This window comes from Rhamphochromis sp. 'chilingali' (assembly GCF_963969265.1).
Source record: "Rhamphochromis sp. 'chilingali' genome assembly, chromosome: 13".
NCBI classification, from domain to species: Eukaryota; Metazoa; Chordata; class Actinopteri; order Cichliformes; family Cichlidae; genus Rhamphochromis; species Rhamphochromis sp. 'chilingali'.
In genome coordinates, this window is record NC_137940.1 from 5,030,997 (window position 1) to 5,049,096 (window position 18,100).

Consider the following 18,100-nt stretch of genomic DNA (forward strand, 5'->3'; position numbering starts at 1 on the left):
TAATACAACACAGCCAAAGTTTCCAATATAAATTTTATAAATAATAATGGGCCAAGCTACTGCTGTAATTACTTTTAATCTCCAGCTGCAATGCCAAACCTATTGGCACCTATTGCATAGAATGCCAATAGTGGAGAATAATTAATCATTTAGAAGCATGAATGAAAAAAGAAACAAGGTAACAGGAGCCTAAATTTGTGGACCATCTGGTATTCTGAAATTCATGAAAACAACCCCAGCAAAACACAGATATAGAAAAACCACATATGAATCACACATTATGCACAAAAAAAGCCATGACAGATGTGAAAATGAACAGGACAGAAGAGGGTGATGCTGGAACTGGTAGTAAGGGTTTGCCTTGCATTATTATAGTCAAATCAATATGGGAACTCAATTCCATCATCTTCTGGATCTATGAACATGTGTAAAGAGGGAATTTCTACACACAAAATCTCTTTATAACAAGTCTCGGAGAATGACAGAGGTTATCCACTGAAATTCTAATGTTACAAGGACGAAACTAAATATTGCAACATTTCTACAACCACTGATCCTGATATTTATGGACAAGTTAAACTCAGGACTACATGCAACAAATATTAACTTTTAAAACTGACAAATTAAAATTTGAAAGGGTCTCTTTTTTTCAAAAATCAATTCAAATACATATACTTGCTTGACTAAAATTAATAGATAATTTTGTGCATGGATGTAATGATAATGCTGCAATTAACACAACAATAACAAAGCACTTATGTTCTTTAGAACTCCTTTCTTCACACATACAAAAACAAAAAGAGCAAGTTTGCACAAAATTAGCTGATGATTAAGACATCTAATTTTTGACATCTAAATAGTGTTTACTGTCAGTGTGATTTTTTTTTTTACATGACAGAAAGGGCTTATGACATCTATAAACTTTCCACAGAAAATAATAAAAAGTGAAAATGAGGTAAATTACCCAGGTGTTTTCTTGTAGAAATCCTGGAAAAGAAAAGTGTTCATGCATTTTCAGTAATCCACATCACAGAGTGAATTGTATTTACTCACAAGAACAAGCCATAACAGAATAGCAGAACAAGGTGTTCTCTCAAATTTATTCCTGAGTGTTGGAGAAAATGTGAAATGTATTTATGTTTGAAACTTCATACTTTTCCCCCCATAGGACATGTATTGTCAGGGTTTGAAAAACCTCAAAATTTGTCTCTTGAACTTTTCTCCCAGAGAAATTTTTCATGTAATGCATGCAGTCCCCAGTCTTTCACAGTGTACACAGCATGATTCAGCAGACTCAAGGTAAGGCTCTGACTGTGAGAAAAATGATAATGGTGTTGATTTACAGACAAGGGAAGGAAAAACATGCAGCGCTGTAGTGAAAGAAAAATTACTTTGACATGAAGACCTTGTGCTGTCATTCAAACTCTGCTATTGGACAGTTTTTATAACCAGGGGTTAAAGCGGGATTTGGAAGATAGTGGGGAAATCTTAAGATCGGGTGTAGATGTGCAATGTAGGGAAAAGAATGAATTAGAGGAAAGTCACATGGTAACTTGTTTTGTGAGCTCCAGTAGATTTTTCTACAGGTCAGATTATCACAAGCTGTGATGAGCTGACCTGTGCTGCTGCTCTTTGAAGATTTAGCCAACTGAATCCAACAAGATGTAAGTAGATCTTTAATGAACTATCATGACTGATCCCCCCCCCCCAGACACTATAAAAGTTAGACTTGATGAGTGAATCTAATCACCAGCCGGGCCTAAAATATAAATTTATGTCTACTGTCCTTGATAACTCAAGACGTCTCACAAAAACATAATTCAGCAAAACATCATATATTGGTCCAATATATGAGCTAAAAACTTTCATAGGACATTTCCAATTTATAGAACTTCACTTGCTGAACAGCCCTTACATTTGAAATAATCTCTCATCCTCTGCTCCTGCCCTGCCTTCATTATATCTTACAGTATTGATCAGTGTTCCTCGACGGTTTTGTCTCTTCCTGGGAACTGTACTACCTAGCTGACACATTCTGTATGTCTGGTCATATCTGGAGACTTTTTACCACCTAAAAAAAGTGTTACTCCATTTACACGTGTTCCTTTTCCATAGCACTACCTAGATGCTGACTGCAATGTTATTTACATCAGTAGTGATGCTAAAAAGGGAAAAAAAGGAATGTGTTGAAGGTGTAAGCAGGCAATGGGATGGCATTATTTTCTTATTACTAAGCAAGTATCTCTGTGCCATCTCTGGAAGGAATGTCAGGCTGCAGTACATGAAAAATTCACTTATTTAATGGTAGTCTGCCGATCAGCTTTAGCTGTTCATAAATACACTGTTTGAAAGTAATGTTTTATATACTTATCATTTTAAGTGTATAAATACTGATATTTCACATACATACAAAAACTCAAAACCCTTAAACCACACAATACTGGAACACAAACATAGGTTCATTAAGTATTCGGTTTAACTGCTTGTTGTGTGTTCTTTCACTGAATTGTCCAATCAAGGAACTGTAGAGGTATAATTTCTAACAAAAAAGCAGTCACATGTACACAGATAGTTCCAGATGTGCTGTCACACTGAGGCTATAAAAAGATTTTTGATTCATGATGTCAACCCAATGGTAGTCGGAGTTGCACTAATGAAATATGAAAGCAGTGGTTTATGCTGAATCTGCCACTGTTGGGATGCTTCTTCTTTTCCATCTTTACCCTTTTTGTTTGTGTGTTTGCTTATTTATTTTTGTGATCATTTATTTGTATGGTTCACAATAAATGCTCCTTCTGTACGAACTGAGTGTACTTATGCAAAATATTAAACATCCTATCAAAAGACAATGCTTTTCATTCTAGTATGTTTTTTTTAATTATAGCCTAAAGACATCCAATTGAAATGTAAGCTAGACTCAAAAACAGGTTTTAATAAGATACCTTGCAGACAGAGCTCCTAATAATTAACGAAATCTACAGATCATTAAAGTACTGATCAGTTTTATTTAAATGGAACACTTCTGCTACTACTGAAATATATCTCGAGGCAACTGGTTGGCCGCCAACCAGGAATTTATAGGCTCTGGAACAGCTTACTTTAGGTGATTATCACACAGTTAAACAAAAAGTTTGCTCATTGACTCTATGATCACTGGGTAATAGGGATTAATGGGTAACTGAGAAGCCTCAGATTAGTTCATTTGCTACTTTTTGAATGAAAAAGAAAGTACAAAGGTCTCTGTCCAGCAGATAGACTGTGAATGAACTCTCTCTGTGACTGTGTTTAGATCTCAGGGGAACTGTCCAAGGTCCTGAACAGAAAACAATACAGAGCAGAGCTGTCCACAGTGCTGACTGTGTTTCACTGCTTTTGCTTTGTAACATTAGTCAGAACAGACAACTCCACTGACACATCACCGTTTGAGATAGTCCTCACCCTCCTTTGTTTGTCTGCCACATCCCACTCACCATACCAGTCAAACTGTGTTTTGACAAGGGTGTATAGAGAATGTTTTGCAAAATCCATCACTCTAGCACCCCCCCCCCCCCCCCCCTTTAATCAAACCAATTCATGAAATTCTATTAAATGTCAGAGAAAATCTGTACCATTACAATGGCATTCTGATAATGTGTCATTATGATGTCATGTCATGTACTAAGGTAGCAGTGACTGCAGAAGCTGTACAGAGTTATCCTGTTAACTGAAGCAGTTCCTTGTCCAGATGTATAGCCCTATAAACATGAACAAAACATTCATCCAATTTCCACAACTAAAAATCAAACTGTAAATATGTTCCAGGTTCTTTACAAATTCATATTTCTAAAGCTACGGCACCTTCTATGGACATGCTCACTGACTGTAAACTTAGCATGAGGTTACATGAGTTACAGTGGAATGTCTCCACAATGTTGTGATTTGAAAACTCCTCTGTTACACATTTACACTACAGTATATGTGTTTAAGAGTGGCTCTGCATACATGGACACATCGTCTTTTGAACAGTTTTACCACAGACACAAGATGCTGAAGAGATAGAAATTATTAATATATTATCAATATAAATATATATATTACTGCTACTACAGTGATGTAGTAGTAGTTACAGCAGTGATAGCTGTACATGGTATAACAGTAACTGAATGATAAACATATCTGTATTTACAAATGACATACTAACAATTAGTAATGATATATAAATGATGAATTAAGCACTTGCTAACACCTTACTAGTGCCTAATAATGTGACATTATTATAAAGTGCTACCATGTATGTCTACTATGTTTAAAACCATACCCTATGGAATCTACATGTCCTTAGTGTTTATGTAAAATTAAACAGGCTGATTTTCCTCGTATTCTTTTGTTGGGAAATCATGTTGGGTTACAAATGTTAGATTGATCCTAGATGACTTCATTCTTCATTAGGTATGGTTTGCTCATGCAATAAATAAATTATTACTCATGCAAAGCAAAGAAAAAAAAGATTCACATCCACGCATTCATAAACACAGATAATATAGAAACTATTATGATGTGTTTAAGTCTTTTAAGTTGGCATTTTGTGTGTCAAATTAAGTGTTCTTGTTTATTCTAAAGGCAGTACTAAAAAGGCAAAAAGAAAGTTTTGAAATATATTGAAATGTATTCTAATGCCAATGTATTGCACTGATGTACAAGCTCAGCTATCTAGCACATGTAGTACACACTATAGAGTAATACTGCTTTATGGAGAAAAAAAACCCTGATGCATTTCATTTTACACCACCTTCCTTTTCTATTCCTGTTATGATAATTTTCCGGGTGCTCTAGTTTGTCAAAGGTAGACTGAATGGCAACTAGTCTCTACAATGATGAGAGCAGTAGCTCTCTGCAACCTCACGGTAATAATTTTTACAGCCTTTGCTTAATTAAAATGTCACATCCACTGTAGCAATATACAACAGAGTTCTGTGCAAATTAAAAAAAAAATAGGCTGGCAGATGTGGCCTTAATGGCTTAATCATGCCTTTAAGTTCATTCTAGTAAAGTGTAGCCACAGATGAATATTGTTTTATCTCTCATATCCATGAGTAATGCCTAAAAACTATTTCATGTGTAAATTTAGAGACAGCTGCACTAGGAATGTTAAAACATCAAAATCTGACAAGTCAGAGAATCGAGCATTTCTGTGTGGTAGCCAGTGGGTAAACATACTCATTAATCCCAGGAAAAATTACAAGCCAATCCATTGAACTCACTTCACAGCTGCAACCACACAGTATGACAATTTCACTTAAATACTTAACTGAAATTGGATGTAACATTTAGTGTTACATTTAAACCTGTGGTAAATTTATATGATCTATATCAGGGGTCACCAACCTTTTTGAAAGTGAGAGCTACTTCTTGGGTACCGATTAATGTGAAGGGCTACCAGTTTGACACACACTTCTCAAATAACAAATTTCCTCAGTTTAACTTAATTATGTGTTATCATTAATAATTAATGATATTCATCTATGTACGGACACTAATTATGTTAATTATTTTTCACCATAATTATAAAGAATGCAATTAGGAAACAAGGTAGGAAACATAAATATCAATATGCAACGCTTTATTTCTATATATCTCTGCAAGTATTTACATTTTGAAGTGATCACTTCTACAACATTTTCACTTACCACTAACAAATTTTAACAAATCATGCACTGTTACATACATTATTTTTGTATGTATGTAACATACAAAAAATCAACTTTCAAATTTTACAGAACTTTTCACCAAATTGGCAGCATTTTAAAGCAAATTGTCACATGTTACACTTAACAAACACATTTGTTTTTCAATAATTAAATTCAACTTTGACATGACACTGTAATGTTGCCACTGAGAACATCTAATATGGCTTTCTTTGTCTGTTAGTGGGAAACCTGGCATTGCATGCTGTTCACCAGTGTGTTGTAATCTGGGGTATAACTTGACACTGCAACTCTGAGTGAGTCTTGCAGATGTGCATCGGAGAGGCGTGTTCTGTGTTTGTTCTTGATGAAGTTCATGTCAGAAAAGGCTGATTCACAAAGATAGGTTGAACCAAACAGGCTGGCAACCTTCATAGCTGCTGTGCACACACCACTGTACTTTTCTGTGTCAACAAGGCACCAAAAGTTTGGTGCACCCAGATAGGCTTTGAGGTGGACATCATTTTGCAATGTTACAATTTCGATTTCCACCTGTCCAGCATCCAAGCTGAACATTGAACTTAGTTGCTCAGCAATGCATGTTGTGTCCACATTCATGAAAGGATTGGAAACAAATGAGACACATGGCTCAAGCTGATCAAGGTCACAAAACCTGTTCTCAAACTCTTGACCAAGTCGGTTTATGACTTGAGTGTACTTTTCTGCAACTTTGTCAAAAGTCTCAGATGCAGAAGCATTGTCTTTCAGCACCATCTGCACAGAGGGAAAGTGCAGCACCTTTTTTCTCTGTAAATGCACAGAGAAAATGTTCATCTGGGCTTTAAATCCATTTAAAGCACTTATCATGTCAGCAACGGTCTTACCTTTGCCTTGCAGCTCACAGTTCAAATGGTTCAGTTTCCCAGTAATGTCTGTTAAAAACGCAAGGTCAAGTGTCCACTCGGTGTCCTCCAGCAGAGATGTGTCTTCCCCTTTGGATTGCATGAACTCCTTGATTTCACCCAAAAGTGACAAAAAACGAAGCAAAATCCGTCCCCTGCTGAGCCATCGGATTTCCGTATGTAGTAGCAGGTCACCATATTCAGCTGACAGCTCCTCCAATAGCACCTTGAATGTTCTGTGCTGTTTAGCTCTGGAGCGGATGCTGTTTATGATCTTCACGACGGGAGTCATGACGTGCTCGAAGCCGATCACCTTTGCGCATAACGCCTGCTGGTGAATGATGCAGTGGTAATGCATGAAGTTTGGGAACTCTGTGTCACCTTTACAGTGAGCGATGAATCCCGTATGTCGGCCGATCATAGCAGGAGCCCCGTCGGTAGTCACTGATACCAGCTTTTCCAACGGTACCTTTTTCTTCGCGAAAAACTCCTTCACCGCGTTATAGATGTCAACTCCCTTCGTTGTTGTCTTTAGCAGCAGTAGTGTCAGAAGTTCTTCTTTTGTGGAAAAACCATCAAATACCATCCGGATAAAGACCATCAGCTGTGCTGTACTGCTGCTGTCGACGGACTCGTCACACTGGATGCTAAACCAACTGCACTTTGCCAGATCCTGATCCAACTGATCGGCCAAGTTCCCGGACATAGCCGACACTCTTCTAACAATTGTAGTTGCCCCCAGCTGGACATCAGAGAGAGTGGAGATTACATCGTTTCCATATTTCTCGTCTTTAAGCACAGTTTTTGCAATTATCATCATTGCTTCTTTGAAATACTCCCCGTCTAAAAATGCCTTCTTTTTCTTAATCATGAAATGTGTAGCTCTAAATGAGGCTTCGGTTGCTTTTTGAGAGTTTTTCACCGGTCTCGTGAAAAAAGACTGCTGTTTGCTCAAACCTGCCTTTAATTCGCGGGCCTTTTCCGCTCGCAGTGTGCTGCCCTTTGGGTAGTTAGCATGGTAGCTTGTGTGACACGTTCGGAAATGTCTCTCCACGTTGTGCCGCTTTGCCGTTGCCACAGTTGCCCCGCAAATGAGACACACGCATGAATCTTTCACAGTGGTAAAAAAGAACTCTTCCTCCCATTCACTGTGAAAATTATATGTTTTCTTCCTTTTTTCCGCCATGTTTTCCTCATCTCCTCACCTTTGCCTTTGCTGGTCTTCACGGCAACTGTTTCCGTGGAGACCAGCTAGCACTAAATATTAGATCATGATCTAATATTTAATAATAAACATTTTTTTTATATATTATCTCTAACAAATTAACGCCAATGCAATTGTGATAAAAAAAAATAGCAAGAAAAAATAAAAATAGATGCAGCTTACTGGTAAGTTGTTATGGTGAGCTATTTTTAGAACAGGCCCGCGGGCGATATTATTCTATATTACTGTCTGAGTGTCTACAGTGGGGCAAAAAAGTATTTAGTCAGCCACCGATTGTGCAAGTTCCCCCACTTAAAATGATGACAGAGGTCAGTAATTTGCACCAGAGGTACACTTCAACTGTGAGAGACAGAATGTGAAAAAAAAATCCATGAATCCACATGGTAGGATTTGTAAAGAATTTATTCGTAAATTAGGGTGGAAAATAAGTATTTGGTCACCTCAAACAAGGAAAATCTCTGGCTCTCACAGACCTGTAACGTCTTCTGTAAGAAGCTTTTCTGTCCCCCACTCGTTACCTGTATGAATGGCACCTGTTTGAACTCATCATCTGTATAAAACACACCTGTCCACAGCCTCAAACAGTCAGACTCCAAACTCCGCCATGGCCAAGACCAAAGAGCTTTCGAAGGACACCAGGAAAAGTATTGTAGACCTGCACCAGACTGGGAAGAGTGAATCTACAATAGGCAAGCAGCTTGGTGTGAAAAAATCAACTGTGGGAGCAATCATCAGAAAATGGAAGACATACAAGACCACTGATAATCTCCCTCGATCTGGGGCTCCACGCAAGATCTCATCCCGTGGGGTCAAAATGATCATGAGAACGGTGAGCAAAGATCCCAGAACCACACGGGGGGACCTGGTGAATGACCTGCAGAGAGCTGGGACCAAAGTAACAAAGGTCACCATCAGTAACACACTACAACGGCAGGGAATCAAATCCCGCAGTGCCAGACGTGTTCCGCTGCTGAAGCCAGTGCATGTCCAGGCCCGTCTGAAGTTTGCCAGAGAGCACATGGATGATACAGCAGAGGATTGGGAGAATGTCATGTGGTCAGATGAAACCAAAGTAGAACTCTTTGGTATAAACTCAACTCGTCGTGTTTGGAGGAAGAAGAATACTGAGTTGCATCCCAAGAACACCATACCTACTGTGAAGCATGGGGGTGGAAACATCATGCTATGGGGCTGTTTTTCTGCCAAGGGGACAGGACGACTGATCCGTGTTAAGGACAGAATGAATGGGGCCATGTATCGTGAGATTTTGAGCCAAAACCTCCTTCCATCAGTGAGAACTTTGAAGATGAAACGAGGCTGGGTCTTCCAACATGACAATGATCCAAAACACACCGCACGGGCAACAAAGGAGTGGCTCCGTAAGAAGCATTTGAAAGTCCTGGAGTGGCCTAGCCAGTCTCCAGACCTCAACCCCATAGAAAATCTGTGGCGGGAGTTGAAAGTCCGTGTTGCTCGGCGACAGCCCCAAAACATCACTGCTCTCGAGAAGATCTGCATGGAGGAATGGGCCAAAATACCAGCTACTGTGTGTGCAAACCTGGTAAAGACCTATAGTAAACGTTTGACCTCTGTTATTGCCAACAAAGGTTATGTTACAAAGTATTGAGTTGTATTTTTGTTATTGACCAAATACTTATTTTCCACCCTGATTTACGAATAAATTCTTTACAAATCCTACCATGTGGATTCATGGATTTTTTTTTCACATTCTGTCTCTCACAGTTGAAGTGTACCTCTGGTGCAAATTACTGACCTCTGTCATCATTTTAGGTGGGGGAACTTGCACAATCGGTGGCTGACTAAATACTTTTTTGCCCCACTGTATATTATGTTTAAATCTCTACCCTACATAATTTTAGCAGGATTACCAAGATTGACAAACACATTATTTTCTTAAGATGTATACAAATGTATATGTGGATGTTTCCTGCGCTTTGTCCTACTAGAATTTACTGAGGATATTGTACTAGAAGGAATTGCAAAGAAAGGATTCTAAATATGTTATGCTCAAGTTTAATACTAAATCCAATGTGGACTCTTAACTGGTGTATAAATTTATATTGTATATATTTGGAGAGGCACATGAACACTTGTACAATTGTAATATTGTAAACCAAATATATATTTACATATGCATGTAATAAATGAAAAATATCCAAAAAAGAAAAAAAGGGCTAATAACCAGTTTATTTTTTTACACTAATATGTAAGTAGCAGATATTGTAGGAAGAAAATACAGCACTTTAATCTCTTACCTGATGTAAGCCTTTCCCTTGACTTATCTCTCAAACATATAGATCTGAATAGGTGATCTCAACAATTGTTTCCAAAAGCAAACAGCTTATTCAGTGTTCAGAACTGTAAACACACCGTTCTTTATTGCCTTAGTTCCCGAACTCTGCATGAGATTTTCATGTAGTATTCTAGATTGTTCTGCCTAAAGTATGTTTATCTTACCTCTTTGCCACTACCATCTTTTTTCTGCCTGAAAGTCTAATACTGAGAATGAATGCAGAAAGACTAAATTAAGGGACCCAATTTGAAGCAGAACCACTTCACTGATAAGCTGTACCAGTGATCTGTGAGAGCACTCAGGGTCTGCTACATTATGACAATACAGAGGAATAAAGCAGATGAAAGAGAATAGTCTGGCAAGAGCAGAAATCAGACGGGCAGAAGGAGGAAAAAACAATCTAAAGTCTAATTGTGTTATGCCTCACGGCTGCAAGGGAGTACGGAGGGACATATTTTCTTTCCTCACGTCGTTCAGCACAGTCCTTCCCCTTCACATTGATTTCCAACCAGTTCCATTTTTTTTCTTAGTGCATCTATTGAAAAAGTGACATCAAAGACAAATGGTAACCGCCCCTCCCCCCCCCCCCCCCCCCCCAAAAAAAAAAAAAAAATACACTGGGTCTGATCAGAATCATACAGCACTTGCATTTGAGGCTATGCAGACTGCTAGATGTGGTGGATACCCACAGAGTCATTCCCTGCAGAAGCAGTATTATTAATATGTCATATTTTATATCTTGACCATATACTATATATACCATATACTTATTGAGGTAAGTCTTGTGTTGAAAGTACACAGGCATTTCCATAAACTGGACTATCTCATCATTTTGGATTCAAATCTAGAATCCTGTTTGGCTTAAATCTTAAATTAAGTTAAATAACCAATACCAGTACAAAATGCTTGTAAAGGAAACTGAAATTTTCCAATCAATTCCACTAATGCAAATGCAATTCTTTAAATTATGTAAAACTACTTAGCAATGATGATTTCCTTTCCTTTTAACGTCTTATGTAATGGCAGTGGGTTACCATGACTGCAAACACATTTGGTGAGGCAAATTAAAACTATTATGTCCACTATTCTATATTTATAAATAAAAAATGGAATCTCAGGGAGAAGCAATCCCTCGCATTTTAAGGACCGTTAAATAATGGTGGTGCAGAGTCAGATCAATCTCACATAGATCAGTGCTGATCGTCATCAATTTGTTGTTCAAATGTAACTAAAACCACACATGCACCGTGAAAGCTGCTGAAAATTGATTTTAAGTGTAAGCTGGGGATAGCAAACATGTTAATTATCTGTGATATATTATAAAATATTATATTACATATTATATTATAAAATAAAAATGTTTTTTTTATATCAAAATTCACAATTACAGAAAGACATGGATTTATAGTGACATACCTTGTTAGCTTCCCAATATCAAATGTCCATAAGCTGTTGTAGAAGCACAGAAACCCAGTGGAAAACGTGTAGTGTGACTCTATGCACGGGTCACTTACTCCAGGGTCTGAAATAAAACAAAAGAAACACAAATCAGAGCAGACATGGTGAAAGAGCTCACGACTTCAACGAGTCAGCATCCACAAATGCCCAGCGATCCAGGATAAACACACTTGAAGAAACGTCACTCCAAGGAAGTACATTAGCTACCACACCCGCATGGTAGCCAAGAAAAGACTAGTATGACATACGCACAATATCTTTCTCCTTGCCTGGTCAACTTGATCTTTTTTCTTCCTAAACAGCTGCCAAAGAATGCCTCATTACGCCATCATTTCAGCTGGAGAAGACAAGTGAGTAGCATTTGCAGAGCGCATGCAATTCAGTTTTGCAGCCTCAGATAGTGAATGTGCCTTACTTGACTGTACAATGTTAAAATGCACATCAGCAACAGTTTTAAGATAACTCCACACTAGAAGAGCTGACTTTTTGTCACTCTATTTCACAGAAAGGCAGGGAGCCAAATATTTACTATTTTCTGTACTGTCTATTTAATCTGCAGTTGTCATTGCTTCATTGGTCATGAATGGCTGAAAGCAGCAAGCTTAGTTAATGATAATACTCCAAAATTAGTCATGTTTTTTAATGGCCAATATAATATGTAAAACTATAGTTGACAAACTATAGTTGATAATCATGTTGCTAGGCAACCCAGAGTTGCAGTAGTGGTTTTAGCTTAATTTCTATGGGGTCAAAATGACCTCCTCAGTGGTTCTAGGTAGAAATGGTTAATGTTTTGATCTCATACCATGAAATTAAATATTTGATGAATAATACCCTTTTAGGAAAATTGAGGAAATATGATTTTATGGCATTTTGATCTAACAGAGCCACAGAAATTCTAAAATGCCAACATGGTCAAAATTACCCCCTTGGCAGTTCCAGTGCTAAAGACTGAACTAGTATAACGAAGGGGAAATATCTTGCTGACAATCACTCTTTTTTCTTTATTAAATGGAAGAAATGTACAATATGAAGCGGTTAAGAAGTGAAAACAATATATCTAACCATGTTCATTAATGCATCCACTGGATAATAACAGATTATGAAACAGTGAAAGATAAAACATTTAGGGCTCAATGACCTTGATGCTAGGTGGAAATCACATACCATTCGAGTTCAGCAGCACTTGCTTAGTGATTCCACTTGCTAAGCCACATTTGAGATATCTAAATAGGCCATATCTATTATGACGAAGTTTTTAGGTTAATATTACCTCTAACATAGTTCCCTTGGCTGCTGACACTTAAGGAGTGCTCACCTCTTCCACTGACATACCAGCAGTGCTATTTTCATCCCACCCACTGAACAGCCTAATCCACTGTTGAAGGATTTGTGTGCTGTGGTACAAAGCAATTGTGCTGTGGCGAAATGTGTGTGGCTTAATTGGAGCAAAGACTTAATGAGGGCCCTTCGAGGATTATGATCTCTGGTTTAGAAATGGCCCAGGTAGCAAAAGACACGGTCAAAAGGATCAGCTCACAGCTTTCAAAGTGGAGTGACTGTACTGAACCGAAACTGTGCCAGCAGAAGTGAAAGTTGTTTTTATGTTTTGTTTTGTTTTTTAAATTGTTGTTGTAATTGTTTTTTTTCTCCCCATTTGTTTGTTTGATGTATTTGTGGGGAAGTTCTTGGAGAGAAGTGAACTAATGGGAAATTATCCATGGAAAATATGACTGGAGGAAAGTAATGGAGTGTTTTCTATTCGACTTTGGTGCAATATTAATAATTTGAACTTAAACAGCTCTAAATAAATATCTTTTTAAGTTCCTCGTTTATTATTTATCATATTAGTCTAATGGCATGTAACATGGGGATAAATACTTTTTTCTACAGGTTTAATTATTTTATTATCTAAAATTGTTCTAATTCGAGAAACATACACTTTTGGCTGATTTGGATATGCTGCCACTATAGTATACAGACAAAGCAGATCCTTCACTAGCTCTACAAGCAGTTTATTTCTTCAAGGAACCCATCTCCACCTGACAGCCAAAGATCAGATATGACTGACCAAGATAAACGTTAGGCTCTAAAGTCAGATCAATTCAATCTAGCAACTGTCCTCGCCAGGAACAAAAGGCCACACTGTCAACAAGGCTCAACTCACCTCAGTCTTTTTGTCCTTGTTACGTAAATAATAGAGCCAATGAATAGCTTGCTTTTCAAAGATGATAAACTATCTTTCCCAAACCATAAATTGATGGCTATTTAATTTATATGCTTTTTGCTGCTGCATGATGTCTTTTCCTTCCAGTGAAGCCCCACAGCTACAAGTGGAACGAAATCAAACGTTCAATCACTTGCTTGTTTCCTTAAACCTACCCAGTTTATCATTGCTCCCCTGCTGAATTTATCACCTTGGTTCACTTGTTCATCTGGCATGAGTTATTTCAAATTTCTATTTTGTAGATTTCAAAGTCTGAAGTCAGCCAGATTCGAGAGCAGTTATCATCAGTTACGCTGTTAATCAGCTCAAGCCGCATTTTTTTCTTAATGTAAGCAGCCACAAAGGACAAGTCCAAGATTGCACATTGAACTGAGCTGATGACATAAATGTGCCAAATGAGGCTTTTAGGTATAGTACTATTGTGCAAATCTCAATTACATTGCACACACAACAAGAACACTAGTGACAAAGATTTCTGGTCTTCTCTCCACATTGTGTCCAAATGTACATTTGATGGTTAAACATATGTACTGGCATTGACTATAATCATATCAAATTTTCCTATTATTATTTTTTTCATAATATGCACAGTAGCTACAGCTCACTCACTTTTGTGATACTATGTTTCCTACATACAACTTCAAAAATCAAGGCAAATGTTGTAACTCTTTGATATTATTAACGCAAACGAAAACAAGTTTCCTTTTACAGAATGTATGATTAATTTAATACTTGAAACTGTCTTTTTATAGTGTTACTTTTGAGGACTATTAAAGAGCTGATTATAGTGAAAACTCCTTAGAGGTTTAATACAAACTCTGCATCTAGTTTGTGTTTTGTTTGCTTTACTGCATCATAAATGATGTACATTACCTCAAAAATCCAGAGAGTACCTTTTCTAATAACTAATGCAATGTAAATTACAAATACATTAGTTGAAGTTAACATACAGCACAGATCACTTAATTTTAGACACTAAATTAAAGTATGGCTGCTTAAAAACATGTCATGAGCATTTCTTCATTGATTAATCAACTTCAAGCAAAGAGCAGTAAACATAAAAAAAAATCAATCAAATCAATATCTAGTGTGTCCACGTTTTACCTTGCATAGGTTTTTCAGTTATTCCAAGTGACGTTGAGAGCATGCTGAGACTGGACTGAAGAATAATCAGTGAAAAATAATTTACATTAAATGCATTTTAAAAGGAATGCATTTGCATTGCCATTAATAGATGATACTGTTAGTTAGTGTTTATAATAAAAAGCCAATGGAAATTATAACAGTTGACGTTTTGCAACTTAATTGGACATTGCAGAGCGGCTATATGTTCATATTGCCACTTTATAAAAGGTGGTAACCTCTGGTCTCATTTTTATCCATGTGCACAAGTGTACATAAAAAAGGAATCAAAAGGAAAGGTTTGTAAGGAAAGCATCAGTATTTTAAAACCTAAACAGACAGAGATAAGATGAAGGAAATTCACCAGCTTTAAAAAAAAATGTATTTAAAGAAGGGAGGAAAATATCCTGCTAAAAAATTGTGTATGTGTCCCTTTGGCCCCATGCTGAGAGATCAGTGTCCACTCCAGTGTAATGCTGCCAGCGTCTTCCCAAAACAAATGTTTATTGCATGACTGCTTGCAGTACACAGTGCCTGACTCAGACTCCTACAGTTTCTCAACCTTGGGACGTTTTTTATGAGGTCACTTCTGAACAATTTGCAGTGAGACAACCAAAGATAGCGTGAACCTACTCTCTTGTATAGTCATTCTTCTTCATCTCATGATTCAATAGCTTGCAGAACCAGTAGCATTCACTTGAGGTAATAATTTTTGTATGCCTTTATCAGTCTTTTGCAACATAGTGAAATAATTTTGGCCCACTCTCCTTTACAACTTTACTTCAGTAAAGTAAAGACCCTATAATATTACAAAGTGAATATTAAAAAGTATTAAAAAGACAACCCTATAGCAAAGCACCAGTCAACAGTGGGAAGGGAAAAAGATCCCTTTAAACAGGAAGTATGTAGGGACTGGTTGTACACCAATTTTCTTTTGTCCCCCAACAGCAAAAGACATGACGGGACCTCTCAGGAGGCCTTGCTGGCACCAAGCGGCAATTGAGGAAACAGAGCTCTTCGGCATGCCAGGCAGGATGCCAGCAGCAGTGAAGATGGAGGCTTTCAGGCGCCTTGGTTGGTAATGGAAGAGGCGATGGGACTCCTCTGGAGGCTTTGGAGGAGGCCAGCAATGAAGAAGATGGAAGCCCTCTAGAAGACAGAGTGACAAGGCAGGGTGGGATACCAGCAGCTGAGGTGGAGCTCATCTGATCGAGCAGGAGGCCAGTGATAACGAAGCAAGTGGGATCCCTGTGGTGGTTGTAACAGCATCGAAGGGGACCCTCTAGAAGCCAACAACTGCACTGAAAGAGAATCTCTGGAGTCCAGCGGTGAAGGTGATGGAATACCATGGGAGGCTTATCTGAGAACTGACAACAGCAACAAGAACCCTTCAATGACTTGGCAGGAATCTGGCAATAATTGAGCAGGCAGCATCCTTCAGGAGGCTTGGTCTTCTTGGCATGTGGAGACAAACTTGAGCTCTTGGGCTCAGGCAACACAGGACCCACTAGCCTGGGCTCAGCCCACTGGCTTGACCTCAGCTCACAAGGGACTCATTGGATTAAGCTCAGGCAACACAGGACGCACTGACTCAGGGTCATGCTACTGGCTAGGGCTGCTAAGTAGGACATGCAGATGATGCACAATGCACACAATGTGAAGGAGCTGGGGTTGAGCAAGGCACACGCCGTCCAAGGGCTGTACAAGGGAGCAACATAGTCAGGAGCCTTGCTTCCTTCTGGAAGCTGGATCCACTCCTCCTTCCTATAACCCCACCAACGATAAGGCTGGGCCTGATGAAGAGCTGACAAGGCTACAGAGCAGCATTGCCTCTGACAGGCCAGCATCAAAGTTTGAAGACCCAGTCTAAAGTCCTTTGGCTGGTGAATCTTTCTCTGCTGCTGAGCTCCACGTTTCATGCCATTTTGTGGTTTTGTGATTGGAAAGCTGGTGAGAAGATGGTGTGCTGCTGCATCCACCACAAGAAGCTGGTTTGCAGCTGCAGTAAATGCAAAGAATTGTGAAAAAGAAAGAGCCAGTTCACAGGCATGCAGGCTTGAAATCTCAGGCAACTGAAGCAATCGGGCTTCAGGGATTTTCCTAAATTATGGCATTCAACACGGTCTGTGGTTTAGTTGTCATTCTCTTAGGGGATGGCTGTGAGGCAGGCAGGATGTAGACCCAAATGCAGGACTATAGAAACTCAACTCAAACATTGAGCTTTAATGTGGATTAGACTTTAGACTTTACAACTTTACTCTTGTTTTTGAATTGAAAATAACTAATAGACAATATCTAAAAAACAAAACTAAAGCACTGAACCCTAGGACCATGACAGTGCCATGCATGTTATATTTAATCGGTTAATAAAAAAAAGATTAATCATATTTAAAATTGAAGTAGGAATGTGGTCTAAAAGGTAAATTCATGGAATAAAGAATCAATTTTTTGGTTCATGCATTTACATGTGTCACATATAATAAATTAAAGTATTATATTTGCATTGTGTCCCACTGCGTGTGATTACACACAGTGGGACACAATTTCTAAATCTCTGAATTGCTTTTGTTTAATTACTTGCAGACATGTAATGACTGGGAGGTGATTTAAAACTGTTGGCCAGAAGTCCTCACATCCTGTCACCAGAGGTGTGGACTCGAGTCACATGACTTGGACTCGAGTCAGACTCGAGTCATTAATTTTATGACTTTAGACTTGACTTGAAAAAATGTTCTAAGACTTGTGACTTGACTTGGACTTTTACACCAATGACTTGGGACTTGAATTGGACTTGAACCGGTTTACTTGAAAAGACTTGATATTTTACCCCAAATATAAAATTTAACATGCATATTATATAGAGATTGAAAATGTGACGTCATTCACGGGTAGAACCGCAAAGGATTCTGGGAACTCGTGGCAAGCGGTACTAGCGCACGCAGGCTTTCAATTAAAATCAGTTATACAGCGATAAAAAGAAACACAAGAAGCCGTTGTATTATTAACTGCAATAGCCGGTCGCATGACAGCCACGGGAAGCCGACGGGTAAAGAGATCGGTTGTTATCGGATTACGTCGTTGAAGAGAAATTGTTCGAGCCATGTTTCCGAAGTAACAAAGAGGCGACGGGTGGCCTGGATTGCAGCCATTCAAAGACCAAATATAACGTCCCAGAACCCTCCAGCTCAC

The 18,100-nt window shown here is 38.4% G+C and overlaps 2 protein-coding genes across 2 annotated transcripts in view; both read right to left on the reverse strand.

The window, feature by feature from the left end:
- The window catches only part of lingo2 (leucine rich repeat and Ig domain containing 2), a 226,182-nt gene that overhangs the window by 137,263 nt on the left and 70,819 nt on the right, over positions 1-18,100 (reverse strand). Inside the window, exon 3 of the mRNA XM_080901441.1 lies at positions 11,521-11,626. The gene's annotated coding sequence lies outside the window, so the exon portion shown is untranslated. The remainder of the gene's footprint in view (positions 1-11,520; positions 11,627-18,100) is intronic.
- Positions 5,904-7,751, reverse strand: LOC308408345 (general transcription factor II-I repeat domain-containing protein 2B-like; the record flags this gene model as incomplete). The annotated part of the gene is made up of 1 exon (XM_080900543.1): positions 5,904-7,751. One exon carries the CDS (start codon positions 7,749-7,751, stop codon positions 5,904-5,906), a length of 1,848 nt encoding a protein of 615 aa, XP_080756669.1.